The sequence below is a fragment of the Sturnira hondurensis genome, unplaced genomic scaffold (assembly GCF_014824575.4).
Source record: "Sturnira hondurensis isolate 20B ecotype Veracruz unplaced genomic scaffold, ASM1482457v3 Scaffold0010128, whole genome shotgun sequence".
In the NCBI taxonomy this organism is placed as follows: domain Eukaryota; kingdom Metazoa; phylum Chordata; class Mammalia; order Chiroptera; family Phyllostomidae; genus Sturnira; species Sturnira hondurensis.
In genome coordinates, this window is record NW_028082759.1 from 9,900,417 (window position 1) to 9,916,579 (window position 16,163).

The following is a 16,163-nucleotide window of genomic DNA, read 5'->3' on the forward strand; positions in this document are numbered from 1 at the left end:
TAAATTTGGATGACGTGTACATGGGAATCCATTTATTATTTAACTTTCATTTCACGTTGCAAATTTTTCTTAACAAATATTTTAATTGTAGGAGTGTCAACCACAATTGTCTGTTGTCAACCACGTGCTACCTACACACTCCATTTCAAATCTCCCAACATTCTCCCCATCTGTCTGTGGCCCTCATTTCCAGGGAAGCCAACCTCAGCTGCCGGCTACCCGACCGCATTTCCTCCCACTCTTTCCTCGCCGACCTTTGGTTCTAGCCCCAGACACCTCACCATTCTTCCCCAAACACAGCACATCTTATTTTTGCCCTTGCTGTTTTCTCTTTCTTGAAGGTTCTCACTCCCATATTTTCACAGGACTTCCCCCCTCACGTCATTCAGGTTTCTGCTCAAACACCATCTAGGAAGGGAAGCTCCACCAACGATACAAATCAGCACCCTCCCACATACTTTTAGTCCCTTGCCTTGTTTTATAGTAGTAGGACTACTTTACATTACTTTATAAAATAATGTATATGTTTAATATGTCTGCCTCCTTCCCCAATGTTTACAACATAAAAGCCAACTCCTCCCAACACTCAAAACCCTTCCACGAAAAAAAAAATCCATGACCTACAAATTATACTTCTTCAGATCCTATTCGATCCAACTTAACTACTCACACTTTCTCACACGTCTCTCCATCTCCTTTCTCTCTGTCTCTGTTCGGACAATGACCAACATCACTCAAACGCTCAAATTCTACCCACACTATAAGGCTCAGTTTAAATGCCACCCTCACTGATACTCCTGGCTGATACCCCTCTGAACTGCTACAATTCTTCATCTGTACCACTCCAAGGCATTATTACTCTACATTTTATGTAATTCAAAATCCCCTGTTAATCAACACACACCTTGAGTGTAGAATCTGTACCCAAGTCAATTTTTAAAAAAAATTAATTTATTTTTAGAGAGAGGGGAGGGAGGGAAGGAGAAAGAAAAGGAGAGAAACAGCAACTGGTTGCCTCTTACACACCCCCAACTGGGGACCTTGTCTGCAACCCAGGCATGGGCCCTGACTGAAAATCAAACCTGTGACCTTTTGGTTCCTAGGCTGATGCTCAATCCACTTAGCCACACCAGCCAGGGCTTAATTTTAGACCTCTGAGTTACTTACGTAAAAGAAGAAAAAAAGTGCCCTGGCTGGTGTGGCTTAGTGGACTGAGTGCCAGCCTACAAATTAAAAAGTCACCAGTTCAATTCCCAGTCTGGGGCACATGCCTAGGATGCAGGCCAGGTCCCCAGTTGGGGTGTGTAAGGGGCAACCAGTTGGTGTTTCTCTCCTTCTCTTTCTCCCTTCCTTCCCCTCTCTAAAAAGAAATTTAAAAAATCTTTAAAAATACAGTGGTTTTTTTTTTAAAAAGCATGAAAGTATCTGTACATTTTTCTTGGATATTAGAAATTGGTGTATTTACTATTTTGAAGGACACACAGAAAAATTCAATCAATAATCTTAGGATATCGTAAAACCTGACAAAATTAATTTGCTTGCTTTCCTTTTCTGTTGTTACAAATTAACTTGCTTGTTTTCCAAACTTCCTCACTTCTACTTTTAAGTAGTATTTTTCCTAATTAGTTTTTTACATTTACTAATCTTTTCTACTTTCTCTGGGTTCATGTCACAGCCTTTTCTTTTCCTCACTGGCTAGGTTAACTCTTCCAGGTCTCCACTGCCTAGTCTACAAAATGAAGTAGAAAGCCTCAAATGCAAACAGGGCATTACTGTAGCGTTGAATGAGATACATGTAAAACCCAGCCTGGCACCTAACAGGCTCTCAGTGAATGGCGCCTATTAGGCTATTATTTCTTCTGCAGATATAGAAGCAGCAGTTTAAACACATTTCAAGGTATAACATTTGAATATTAAAATACAAAGAATAAAATCTACCTTTATCTGCTATAGTCAAGATTAGACTAGAATATAAAGCAAGCCAGGCTCATGTCTTCTTCTTTTTTTAAATTAAAAAAACAAAACAAACAAACCAAAAAGCTCCTTATGTCATTGAAAAAAAGCCACATGTAGAAAAAGAAAGCACTTTTATGGTTATTGATCAGATAGACATTTTAATGGGAACAGCATTTGATCAAGAGTTAGGAAATCACTCTGGGTTCTGCAATGAACTAGCTAAGTGATCATGATGAGCAAGGCAATTTACTTTACAGAGCCTAAATGAACTTTAAAACCCTTCTTTTTTCAGAGCTGATAATGTTTTTGGCTCAGTTCAAAATGCTGGATGGAGGTTTTGTTGTTTTGTTTTGCTTTTAAAGACAGTATGTATGTATGTATGTATGTATTTTTAGAGAGAGGCAAGGGAGAGAGAGGGAGAGAAACATCGACGTGAGAAATACTGATTGGCTGTCTCCTGCACACACCCCCCAATCAGGAATCAGCCCGCAACCCAGACATGTGCCAGGGTGGTAATCAAACCGATGACCCTTTGGTTTATAGGGTGGCACCCAGCCAACTGAGCTACAGAGAAGGAGCTACATGGGTTAAGGGCTATTTTGTTTTGCTTTTAACAAAACGAAAACTATCACCTAAGTCATCATATTCTATTCTTAACGCCCCCCAAACCAATATCCTGATCATTTACACTAGTAAAGCGAGAATGAATTCATTCATCAAATCGACCACCAGTGATGTGCCAAGCTCTGCTAGGACTGGTCTGAATTACTGAAAATTCTGATGTACAGAATATTTAAAATTAAGAGAATGACCAAAATACATACAGAGCTATAATATATTAAAATAAAAATTCTTGTAAGCGAAATGTGACCCCCCGAATAGTTTTAATGGATTTTGAAAAAAGCAGATTTAAGTTAGTAGAATATTAATAAATGGGGGATTTTAAGGTCTAAAATACTCCTAAATCCTACTTCAGTTCACTGTAAACTCATACAATGCTTTTAAATTTGGGCATAAACTCATATTACTTACACACTTTTTTAAAGTATTCCCCGTGAATGCTGCACATTTGAGTACGGTACAAAAGCAGGGCGTGCCTACTAACACGGACTTCGTTGTTAACTTACAGACAAATCTGAACAATTACTTGGCAGTGGTTTCCTTCAGATCATCACCATCAAGCTTAATTCTTTACGGAGTAGGAAACTTCTAGTTTAGCATCTATCCCAGTGACAGTCACAAAGACGAAGCTCACAGTGGTAAACCACAAATACGGGGTGGGATGAAAGTAGGTTTACAGTTGTTCGTACAGAAAAAATACAATAATTAATAAACTGTAATACAAGAATAAACTGTGTTTTGTTTACTCACAACTGTAAACCTCCTTTTGCCCCACCCTGCAGGGGATTTTCTTTTATTATTATTGGTCGAATCACTGGCTGGACCACTAATCTTTCCTGTAGTTCACGTGTATCAAACTTGCCCTGATCATCACTCAATAGTAGATTCAGAGATCTGATCATAAAAAATCAAATCCATGAGTTAAGGTAGATATAGTATACATAAGTTCCTAGTTTCTCAGAATTAAATATAACTATGACATTGCTTTCACAAATGGTAAAAGCCAAGCTATTTTAAATCACAAAGATTCTAGAAGCCTCCAAAGATAATACATAATTTGCCAACTAGAACTCAGCTTTGACTTTTGAACTAACAATAAGTTAACTGGCTCTAAATCCTGTATTAAAGCTTGTCACAAAGACTCACAGTGCCTTGGCTTGACTGAAAAAATGCTGTGGCTACTGTTATGCCCCAGGTACAGGTGGCAAGTTGGTTCAGAAACACTGCAACTAGAGTCCAAAGACCCCATGTTGTGTTCCAGCCTTGCCAACTCCCAAAACTCAGTCTCTACCTCTCCAAAAGTTAAATATGTTCAACAAATAAATGGGAAAAATAATAATTATCCTACTTACCTAAGTGAATTATATCAGATTGACCTAAGGACCAAGGCAGGACAATATGAAAAAAGTGTTATCGGTACACCTTTAAGCACTATAAATATGAGAGGTATTACTAGTATTAGTAATGGTATTTTAAAAAATCTAGTGACTTGACTGCACTATAAAATGAACTTAATATGTTTTTTCTTTATTCTAATGAACTAGAACAGTAGTACTTAGGTGGTATGTATTAGAATCACTTGTAGAACTTCTAAAAACAAATAAACAAAAAAATATACACGGACCCGTGTTTGTGTCTGTAGATTCTGATTCAGCGAGTGTGAAATCCAGAACTCAGTATTTAAAAAAAACAGCTGTACACTTGGATTCTGAAGCACACCTAATTAGAAAGAGGGTTAGAGTAGATGAACTCAAACGTGGACCTTTAACTACTATTATTTCAACAGAAACCTCATTTTACATTTAAACTAGAAACTATAATTGGACCCAACTTTTATATTTATTTCACTGTGGAAAGGCAAATGGTAACTTGCTTCCTATTATGAAGAACCCCTGCCCCCCTTTCCCGTGCTTGTGTGTGTAAGCGTCTAGCACGTGTGCAGACCCATGAAGTCCGTCTGTACAGTCTAAAACTCAGATTGCGATGGGCTGTCTTTGAAGAGCAGTACAAATGCCACCCAGTCACCTCGGAATTAGACTTGACTTCTTCTGTGGCTGGTTTGGACGCACCGAGAGCAGCAGTATCACTGCTGCAGTCAGACATGCCTAAAAGTAAAATGTGTTCAACACACATTAAATCATTGAGTTACAAGCCACACCACTTCTTCAATATCCTTACAAATATTCCACAACATATCTACTTCAGTCACAATTTGCTTTGCAAAATTATCTACAATCATATGAGCACCTATTGATTATAACCGGTGAAGAAACAAAACTGAAAGTTCAGAAAAAGTATGCAGAACATAAGAATACATACCTCAATGTTAAAAAATAATTTGATAAAATCATTTGAGACATGAAGAATTTAAAAGATCTATTAATATATACTGTATCCATAACTGTACATAAATACTGTTAGTCTAAGTAGTAAAAGTTTTTCACAGGGGTAGAGGTTAATAATTTTGAAATTATGTTATGTGTATAATAGATAAATAGAATGTAAATACTGAGAACTAGATTTCTCACTGTTGGAAAAAAATTACACATAAAAAAAAGAGAAATGCTAACATAAAACCTGTGCTGTTGGGTTGGAATCAATTATCAGTATAAAATCATGGTTTTTAGTGTGTGTGTGTAATACACCAATGTATTTATATGTACAGGTTTCCTAGCTTTGTTCACGGAGAGGGCCTAGAAGTGGTGACACCCCACACCAATGAGTATAACTGGTGCTCAGACTTTGGCCTCTACATACCATTCTAAGAAGTGGTTGACTCTAAGGCTGGGGCCGGGAAATTATAAGCCTAGAACATTTTCTTGTATCAAAAGGAAAGTTAAATTTAAAAAGGGAGGGTGTCACAGGTGTGGATCAGTTGGTTGGGCACCATCCTGCAAAGCAAAAGGTCTCCAGTTAGATTCCTGGTGGGGGAACATGCCTAGGTGTGAGTTCAGTCCCTGGCTGGAGCACGTACGAGAGGCAGATCAATGTTTCTCTTTCTCACTGATGTTTCTCTCCCTCTTTTTTACCTTCACGTCCCTAATCTCTAAAGAAAAGTAAATTAAAAAGGGGCAGGGGGTGGCTTGTAGAAAGCGCAAAGGAAGAGCCCCTTATGGTCAATGCTGAACCTGAGCAACAAAATAAATGATAGTTCTGAATTTAAAGCTGCAGAATGAGGCAAATATTAATGAGTGCATGCTGACATAATCAAATGAATAAGTAAAAGGAGGTAAAGAGACAAATCTTCCTTACAAAAGAATCTCAATTAATCAGCATAGAAAAGAAAGAGGGAAACAATCACCATTAGGCAGACACCACAGTAATAAATACTGCAGGCAAGAAGATCCATGATGACACTAAAATAAGACGGCAAAAGTTTTGAGGACAAACAGGATTTATACCATGTCATTTCCAAGCATCTCCCACAAGGTCTTTGTCTACTGAAGAGGAGAGGTAGTAGATGAAGAAAGTCGGAGTTCACGGTGAAGAAACTCAACAGATCCAACTTAACCAAGTGATAAGCAATCACCACCAGGAAGAGGTGTCAACATTGTAATCCCCTTGATAGGCTGCAATGAGGGTGCAACATCGTGTTTTTGTGTTATTCTTGCAAAAAATGCAGAAGTGCAGTCCAATCATAAGAAAACATTTGACAAACCAAAATTGAGGAACATTCCACAAAATAACTGATCAGTACTCTTTAAATGTGTTGTAGTCATGAAAGATAAGAAAAGTGTTGAGAAACTTAATAATTTAAAAGAGACTATAGAGAAATAACTAAATTCAGTGGGAGTTCCTAGGTAGAATCCTAAAACAGCAAAAGGACAGTTAGTTGAAAATTTGGTAAAATTCTAATAAGGTCTAGAGTTTAGTTAATTATATTGTACTGATATTTCTCATTCTTGATAATTTTATAATTACATAATTATATTTCATATTCTTAATCATTGTATTAGGGTTATGTAAGATGCAGCATTAGGAGAGGAGGGGTGAGGAATATGAGGAAACTTTCTGTACTATTTTTACAAGTATAAAATGAGATTTTTAAAAAAGCTTTTAAAAACAGTAAGGAATTCTGAGCAAAGGCAGAGAAATTACCCTTGGACAGGAGGAAATGTCTTCCACTGAGGGGAGAAGAGGAGGAAGGAACTGTGGAGAGAGCAAAGAGTGGAATGGAAACAAGAAAATTCAGGCAGTTCATTTTTACTGTCTTCTATTTTCTTATGAAATAGAAGTTATCATCTGCTCCCCTGCATTAAACAATTGTACCAATTAGGAAAATATATGATTATCATCCAGCTCAAGAAAAGACCAAATAACCCCGGGCAGACAGAGAAACAGGGAACTGAATTTCTAAGAATAACAAAGCTAAGTACTAAATCTGTGTTTTATTCATATTCTTTAAAGGCTCTGACCTTCTTCACATTTATTTTTCAGAAGTTCATAGCTCTGATAACTAACAAACATGGGGAATGACAAGAGGTAAAAAGTTAACATAATCTGTGCTGTTTAAAATGTTTTCTGATCTTTACCTAAATTCACCATCATCTTTTAAAAACTGTCCTCAAAAGAGAATGATAAGTTACTCTTACAAAACTACCATTCATGTTCAGGCCTCACAGATACGTCTATTCTGGAGGCCAAAGATGCCTTAAGTCATCTCTGAGTGCTACTTCTTTAAATCAACCAGAGGTATGTTGATTAGTGCACCAATGAGTGTAAGAACCAATAACCTATAAAATGAATTACTAATTAGCAGTTGTAAAAAATGCATAAACAATAATATTACATGAAGCGTGTCATTCATCCAACTGTTTGGGTTTTTAAAATATATTTTATTAGTTATGCTATTACAATTGTCCCAATTTTTCATCCTTTGCTCCTCTACACCCAGTACCCACCTTCCCTCCAGCAATTCCCCCCTCACCCCCACCTAGTTCTTGTCCATGAGTCACGCCCATAAGTTCCTTGGCTTCTCCATTTCCTATACTATTCTTGACATCCCTGTCTATTTTATGCCTACCAATTATGCTTTTTAATACCTGTACCTTTTTCTCCATTCTCCTTCCTCCGCCTTCCCAGAATATAATCCTCCAAATAATCTCCATATCTATGCTTCTATTCCTGTTCTGGTTATTTGCTTAGTTTGTTTGGGGTTGCTTTGATTTTACAATCAAAATCACATTCTGATTTCTACAAACTAAACACACTAGACCTATCCAAAGGGAAACTACAATGGGGAAGTATTCGACACCTTAAAACTCTTAAATGCATTTAGGGTATTCCTAGGACCCAAGAAAGAGACAGCAGGGGGGGTACTAGATTTGCCAGGATAAGGGAGTTAGGAGAAAACAAAAGACACCATGGATACCAGAAACAAAAAACTGCATTTGAGTCTCCATGATACCAATGAGTTAAAGACTCAGAAGTCAATACTAATGGATCTATATATGGGATGAGTGTTGTTGATCACAAATCATAACATGAGTTTTTCAAATTAAGGGGCTCACATACCACAAGGGTCTGAAATGCTATGCTCAAAACACCCGCAGGCAGATATAAACGGGGCACAAAGAAAAACAATAAACATGGTACATCATACTGGAAAAAGAATTTACACTCTTTTTATCAAAATAAGTATGATATTATGGAATCTAAAGCAAAATTCACTTAAATAAAACAATACATATATGTCTTGTAGAAAATATCTTGAATTTTTGTCATATGGGTCTCCAAAGAAACCTTTGAAGGGTTCTTTTAGGGGTCCTTCAGTAAAAAAGTGGGAGAAGTGCTATGAATATAACATATAGGACCAAGGAACTGTGCCAAGGACAATGCTAAGGCAGTCAATACAGAGGACTTAGGACAGAACACTGCAGAACTTGGGACTGCTTTGATCTGAACTTGCTTACTGGTTAACAGGCTGAGATGAAAGAAAGTGGCTCTTTCCTTCATTTCCGACAAAATCTATTGAAACATGTCTGCCTTTTCTCACTCATGAATAAACAGGAAGAGAATAGTACGGCTTGTTTTAATTTTGTAATTCAAATTGAACTGACTTGTTTACAGTAAAAAACAAAACAAAACCAGAGTTAAACACACAGTGTCCACAGTAAATAACTACACATCTTTAGAGTTAAAAAATAATATCCAAAATACAGAAGTTTTCTGTTTTAGTCAAAACAATGTAAAATAATTTTGTTTTTTATGACGGTAGTTTTCTTAAAATAGGAAAAAAAGTCCCTTTCCCTGTCCAATGTAAACAATATTGTCCTGAAAATGATTTACCACACAATATGTTTAATGTACATTACATTTTCTTTCATAATGAAATACCCAAACAAAATACCCAAACAAAAAGAGATAAGAGAATAAAGAATCACTTACATCATGCTGCTGTCTTTATGTTAACAACTATTTGGTATTTGCAAAAGCTTTTTTGCTGCACACCTGTAAGTCCTTTTAGATAGTAATAAATTCAGGTTGTTCATTAAGATAAAAACATCAGTCTAGACAATTCTATAGTAGAAAGTTTTAGCAAAATGTAGAATTCTCAATTACATTTAGTAATGGGAAACAATTTAAAAATCAACCTAACAGATAATCAACTATTCCCATACCTACCATCCTTAATAACTTTTAACCAAGTAACTAAATTAACTGCTCGGAAAAGTCTTTTTATTTTCCCCATTCAGATTGTGTTACAGAGAAACTAATGAGAAGTAAAATGATAAGACTCTCAAAACTAAATTACTCCCTGAAAGAAAACCAGCTGTAAATAAACTCTAAATTATTCAGTGTACTGTGTCCTCATTCTTCATAGATGGCTAGCTAAATTCCAGAACATTTAGCAGTGAAGCCAACCAAGAATGAGAACTGGAGAGTTACTTTAATTCTGTTACTAAATTCCCAAAACTGTCTAAAATAAACCAGTCAATATTCACAGGTAATTTTTCAGTGGAAAAAGCTCAGAGCAAATAATCTAAGAATATAGCTTTATAAAGATACATTTACATATAGAAATATTTACAGATACGTATGTGTTTGTGTGTGTATAATATACACACACATACACATATATGAGCTAGTTTACATTTTCTAGCAGCCAACCCAACAACAATAGGCACACAGAGTACCCAGGTCTTGGTTTCTTGTACCGTCCTTCAGTAAAGGGAACCAGCACTCCTTGAACAATGGGTTGATTCTAGAACTGGGGCAAGAAATACACGAGATGAGCTTGGAGGATCTTATAGAGCCAGAAAGTAGAAAGCTGCTTAAAAGAACCAACTGAAAGAGCTCCCCCCCACCAAAGCTGGAACAGTCTGAATAGTACTGGATTATAACTCAAAGTATAAAATAAATACCCACGGGTCAACACTAATGTGTATATACATTTACACACACATACACATAAATGACTGACTAATTTAATGAGTGGGGGGAAGAGGCAAATCTCCCTTACAGAGGTATTCATACAAGCTTATGTACTACTCCACTGTCGAGGAGGTGGACCATAACCCCCAACTCCTTAAGTATGTATTTTCTGTAGTGTCTTTCTTATTAAAACCACAATATGCAAAAAGAGGAGGGGGAAAAAGTAACTTTACAATGGATAAACTTGATAAACAGTATCTCAAGCCAGGTGATCACGTTTAACATCAACAGTGCTAAGGCATTTTGACAGTACATACTCTTGATACAAGACTTGAATGGCACTTCACCTCTGTCGTCTTCCTCCTGAAAACACACTGCCCAGACTGATCACGAGAAAAACGTCAGACAAATTCCAACTGAGGAACAGTCTACAAAATACAGGTCCAACAATCCTCAAAAATATCAACTTGTCATCAAAAGCAAGGCATCCAAGAAACAAGAGGACACATGACAACGAAATGTAATGTGTGATCCTGGGTGGGGTCCTGGAATAGGAACATTAGGAGAAAACCGAAGCCATTGGAACACATGTTAGTTAATAATAATGTATAAATACTGGTTTGAGAATCGTGACAAATGTACCATTCCAATGTAATATGTTAGTAATAGCAAAAACTGGGCTTGGCGTATGTGGGACTCTCTATGCTATCTCTGTAATAATTCTGTAAATCTAAAACTGTTCTAAAATATGAGCTTATTATAAAGTAATCTAAGAATACTGTGCTATATTTTATAATAATTGTCTCCAATAATTAATAATGTAAGTTCATATTAGTAAAATACTAATTTGCTTTCATGTGCTTAAAAAAGTAGTATAACTGGCAATGTTACCACTACTCGATTGTCTACCATATTTGTAAATATTAATATTCAAAATCCTATATTACAAAAATCCACAAGCTGAAATCTTCAATAACATCAACTTGGAAATTCAGTCAATATTTAGGTGTCAGGCACTGAGCTAGGTTTTAGGGATTGAACAATGGGTCAGAAAAGAAAATCAGATGTGGCTCTTGTCTTCACGGAGTTTGGAGGCAGTGGAAGAGAAAGACAATCATACAGCCACACAAGCAAATGTAAGTTGGAACTGTGGTAAATGTATGATGTTACTATCTAATCTGGAGATTAGAGTACTCCCTAAGGAAGCAAAACTTCAGCTGAGGTGTAAAGAATGGCCAGGAGACCATAAGTGAGGGTAAAGTAAAGAATGGGTGGTCCAGACTGGGAGAAAAGCCTATGCGAGGAAAGGCCTTGTAATGGTAAGAAGCAAGACAAGTACAAGGACTATAAAACAAGGCTAGCTGGCTGAGGTGGAGAGTAAACAGAACACGGAAAAGATGGGGCTAGAGGACTAAGCATTGTTAAGGAGTTTCATTTTTACCCTAGAAGCAATGGGAAGCCATAGAAAGACTGGGGAAGAGGAGTGGAGAGTGACAATCAGATGTGTGTTTCAAAAAGAGTCACTGCGCCTTCAGGATGGTTAACGGATGAGAGGGGGGCCCAAACAGAAGTAGGCAGACAAGAATTCGGGCTACTGTAGAAATTTCAGGCAAGATGACAGTAACAAGCTAAAATGCTGGCAGTAGAAATGGGAAGAAATAGACAGATTCAAGATTAATAAAACCTGACAGAATGGATGTATCAGGGAGAGTTATTAAGAATCACTCCCAATTTTCTGAGTTTTACAACAGGAAAGATAATGGAGTCTATTTACTGAGATAAGGAACAAAGAAAGAGGACCAACATTTGGGGTTTTCTGAGGGGTGGGAAGTGAGAGGGAAATCAATTTGGTTTAAGACATATTGTATTTGAGATGCCTTTATTCAAGAGGGTGCCAACCAGAAAGCAAGATACATAGTTCTGGAGTTCAAGAAGAACAGAAAAGACTTATGCTCTTAGAAAAGCTAATGTCTTTATCCTAGAAAAGCAGCTAACTATAGCCCCTAATATCCAAGAAAAACATCAGACTTTGACCATCTGTATTCAATTAAAACAAAAAGCTGAGAGAAAACATGGCAATACTTTATCAGCTAATACAAAAATGCTAGACAGAGATTTTTAAACTTTTGACTCAATAGTATAGTAATTATATCACTAATTGCATAGTGTTTTAAAGTTTTAGCAGCACTGGCCAGTGTAAATGATCGATACAGGCACTGTCCAGTAACATAGCCACTAGACACATACGGCTACTGAGCACATGAAATGTGCCTGGCGTGACTAAGAAACTGAGTTGTTTAAATCCTATTTTTAACTAATTTTAACAGGCATACGGTATTAGCATGGGTTTAGTGCTTCCTCATGTATTCCACTGAATCCCCAACAACTACCTTGTGAATTAACGAGGAGTGGGTGTGGGGCCTAGAGGGATTAGAGAAGTAGGAATTCTCATTAAATCTGCTCCTTATATTATTTGAACCTTTATTTCAATAATATGTATTACTCGTACAATTAATGTGCTACATGGGAAAATTAGGAAATACAGAAAGAGGAAAATAATCGGTAAACCTATCTCTAAGGAAATAATCTACAATGAACATTAACTAAATATAAAGAGGACCTAGATTTTTAAGCCTTTAGTTAGCAGTGACTGTGGCACCACTGACCAAGTTACTCTCTGAGTTTTAGCACATTTATCTACGACTCCACACCTGTCCTCAAATACCCTAGAAATCCGGTTAGGCAGTCATTGTCTCTAGAATTCTACCTCAAAATTGCTAAAAACACACATTTAACAGCCCACTCGCCTGTATATTCCTTTCATCATCGCCCTCTTGTCACCAATGTCACACACTTTAGTTAGAATCCAATCTCCGCAATGTCCTAAAGTCATTTAGTCACTAGAGTGAGAAGAATACAAGCTTTGGAGTCAAGTAACTTCAGTTACCGAGTCTTGAGTTCTCCTTCTGCTACTTAAGTGACCTCGACTGAATATTCCTGCTGTTTGTGTACTTGTTCCTCACTTGTTACTAGAAAGAAGAATTCCTAAAACACAGATAGCATTTATAAAGCATAATGCCCAGTCAGAGTAGCACTCAATGAATGACAGCTATGATGAACTTCTACGTGCCTAGAGCTGTCCTAGATGCTGCAGGTGGCACTCTGAAACAAAACAGACATGATTCCTGGCCACCCTGGAGGTCACTTGCCACTGCTTAACCCCAAAGGACTCTTTTCGCCTGGATTTTGACTATCTGACCCATCCCTTATTAAGTGTGTGGCCTCATACAAAGAATTTAAAATCTCAACTTCTTTATGTCTAACATGGTAATGTTATCTGTCCTGCCTATGTAACATAATGTAATGTCCTGACATAAGTGGAATAAAAATGAGAATGCATGTCAAAGTGCTTTGTAAATCATTATGTGCTGAATAAACAGAAGGTATTAAACAAAGAGTAACAGATTCCTCTTCAGGCCAAAGCTTTCCTTCCATTCAGAGGATGGATCACAGATGTGCTGAAATACCGACCCACTCTCCCCACCCCCTCAACCTTCAGCGAGCCAGGGAGAGCCTGGCCACAGCCAGTCACACAAACATAACCATTTTCCATGTGTGCCACGATGCAGGAAAGCTTGCAAAGCCTGTCTGAAAGCACTACTTCACACTAGCAGAAACGAGCTGGCGAACTCACTCTCTCCCCTGGATGATTTAGGGTTCACCATCCAACTCCACTACTCTTACGATCCTGCTCCAAAGACGGTGTGTCACAATTTCCCAAAGGGTAAAAGAGGGTCAAGCCTGAACATCGGAGAGTGCTAGCCTGAAGCTGTCGGAGATATACAAAACTGAAAGAAAACAAAAACTCTTTGGTAAGAATTGGCAAAGGTATTGCCACATTTTCACAAAAGATACGAGCAATTTCCAGCAATGCCTCCCTATAACTATCTGAAGACAAAGGTTTATAAGTAATGGAGGAGAGGGGAATAACAGTAAGATAGAGGGAACAAGGAGAAAAGAAAGAAAGGAAAGAAAATACATACTTTCGTCTATATTTTAGCGAATAGCTGAGACTCTGCAAGTGCTGTTCAGTGGCTCCCATGACAGTCTAAAGCTAGTTGAAACCAAAGATAAGATTATTTTCAGATTTTGTTTTACAGTATTCTTCATACACACTAAAACTAATACTGGTGCATATCTGACTTTTAGACTGTCATGGTCCCTAAGTCATCATCTTCTGTATTATATGCAACTACTCTTCCCAGTCTGTACACATACTGTTAGTTTTTCACCCATAGACATAGTATCTCAAATTGTCTGTTGAATTTACTCCTTCCTCCATCCTGAATTTATTCCTTACTCCATCCCAAATTTATCACTCTACAATATACAGGGTCTGGCACAAATAATGCATTTTTTTATTACAAAACCTTTATTACAAAATCATAAGCATATAATTCTATAACATAACAATATCACACTCAAGCACACCATATGACACTTCAGCTGAAATGTTCAAATTAAAACTCTAAATTCTTACACCCATGTTATTACCTTACCAACCAGTCAGGCAGGCGTTACTTCTGCTAGACCCTGTATTTATATCTCTAGACTCTCACAATGCGGAGTTTATTATTTAAAAATCCTTATCTTCGCATTTTCTACTCCCCATGTCATAATACACACACACACACACATTTATATCCATCCCCATGAGAAACATCTATCAAATAACACTCCAAATTTATTTCTCTTTGTCCTACTTTTTGGTATGACTTCAACCAGGTGTTCATCCACTATAGATTAGTAAGTAAAATATCTTATTCCCTTAATGTCTGACAAAAAAGCAGGTGAGATACCTCTAACTCAGGTCAAACAAGATGCAAAGATATGATAGAAGCAGTCTGGAGCAACAGCTAAGGGCTCACAAACGGGAGTCGGACGACCTAGGTTCAATTCTGGCTTCATCTGTGCATTTCTGAGCAGATTACTTTAGCTTCAGTTAATCATTTAGTTTCATAGTAATCACTTAGTTTCTTCATCTATAAACATCGGAATTTTAGCTGTCTACTGAGGTTGCTGTCAAGATTAGATGAGATCAATGCGTAAAGCATGTAGCATAATGCCTGCCGCACAGTAAGCAAATGAATGTTAATTGTTGTTTCGGTGTTAGATATAATACCACATCTTCTGACTTCATCTTCTTTCCTTCATTAGAAGGAAACTCATACAGCATAATTTACTCTTTGTAAAGTTGTTTTCTGCTCCTCCTCAAGTGAGGGTGTCAAGCAGAAAATTATTTTATTTTGTGAGAAGAAATTGGTTACTCTATATGGACTATGATAAGCTGTATAGGTCTCTTCGAGTTCTACGAAACAAATGTAAACCATTCAGAACTTTAATCCTTCATCAACAAACACCGCATAACCAAATCAGTACGTTCAAATATGTACTCTAAATGTGCATTAGGTTTGGAAGGATATTAACTTATTCAAAGGAGAGAACAATCATTAATATACATATTATAGAATGGTGGGAAAGGGGGGTGTTATGATAAGCAAAAGTATATTGAAAGCTTATAGACAACACTATGAAACATCTTACTTGCCCTTCCTAAGGGCAAACATCTTATTTGCTCTTCCTTTGGGGCAAAGCCAAGGCCCAAAGTGGATGCCTAAAGTGAAAAACAAGAAAACGGGTGCAAAGTACAATAAGAATTTATTTTTTTACACTGAATTGTACCTAGGTTGGTGATACATAATATGCATTTAAAAACTAATAAACACATTAATTTATAAACACACTTGATCTTCATGGCATCGGCCACAAATAGCTATCCCTAAAAAGAAACCTCAGAACCACAAATCAGGAACTAAAGTAGGCAATCTTACTTCCTTCTCTAGGTGTAGGAAGGAATTTAGAAACAGTGATGTTTTGAAGTAGTTAGAGAGATTTCAGTATAAAGCTAGAATCTCTGCATTCTACTCTCCCCAAACAAGCTATCTACAATTTGAAAAATAAAGCCCCCCCCCAAATGTTTCCATTAACTTCAACAACACACTAAGACATAGTTATACACCTGGGGGTTATGTCATATATATATATATATATATATATATATATATATATATATATATGTCTGTGTGTGTTGTATACACACACACATACACACACTATCTGAAGGTTACATATCTCCTTTGGGAATTTGCCTC

At 37.0% G+C, this 16,163-nt stretch overlaps 1 protein-coding gene across 11 annotated transcripts in view; it reads right to left on the minus strand.

Moving 5' to 3' along the window:
* ARFIP1 (ARF interacting protein 1) overlaps positions 1–16,163 on the minus strand; it is an 83,466-nt gene that overhangs the window by 65,651 nt on the left and 1,652 nt on the right. For 4 of the 11 annotated variants that reach the window (XM_037058379.1, XM_037058380.1, XM_037058386.1 and 1 more), the window contains exon 2: positions 4,603–4,682. The exons of 4 other annotated variants lie outside the window; for them this stretch is intronic. In XM_037058379.1, the coding sequence (XP_036914274.1) occupies positions 4,603–4,680 (78 nt within the window). In that variant the 5' untranslated portion in view covers positions 4,681–4,682. Of the gene's footprint in view, positions 1–3,929; positions 3,954–4,602; positions 4,683–13,645; positions 13,781–16,163 lie in introns of those variants that run through there. 3 more of the 11 variants (XM_037058381.1, XM_037058377.1, XM_037058385.1) reach the window with 2 other exon arrangements.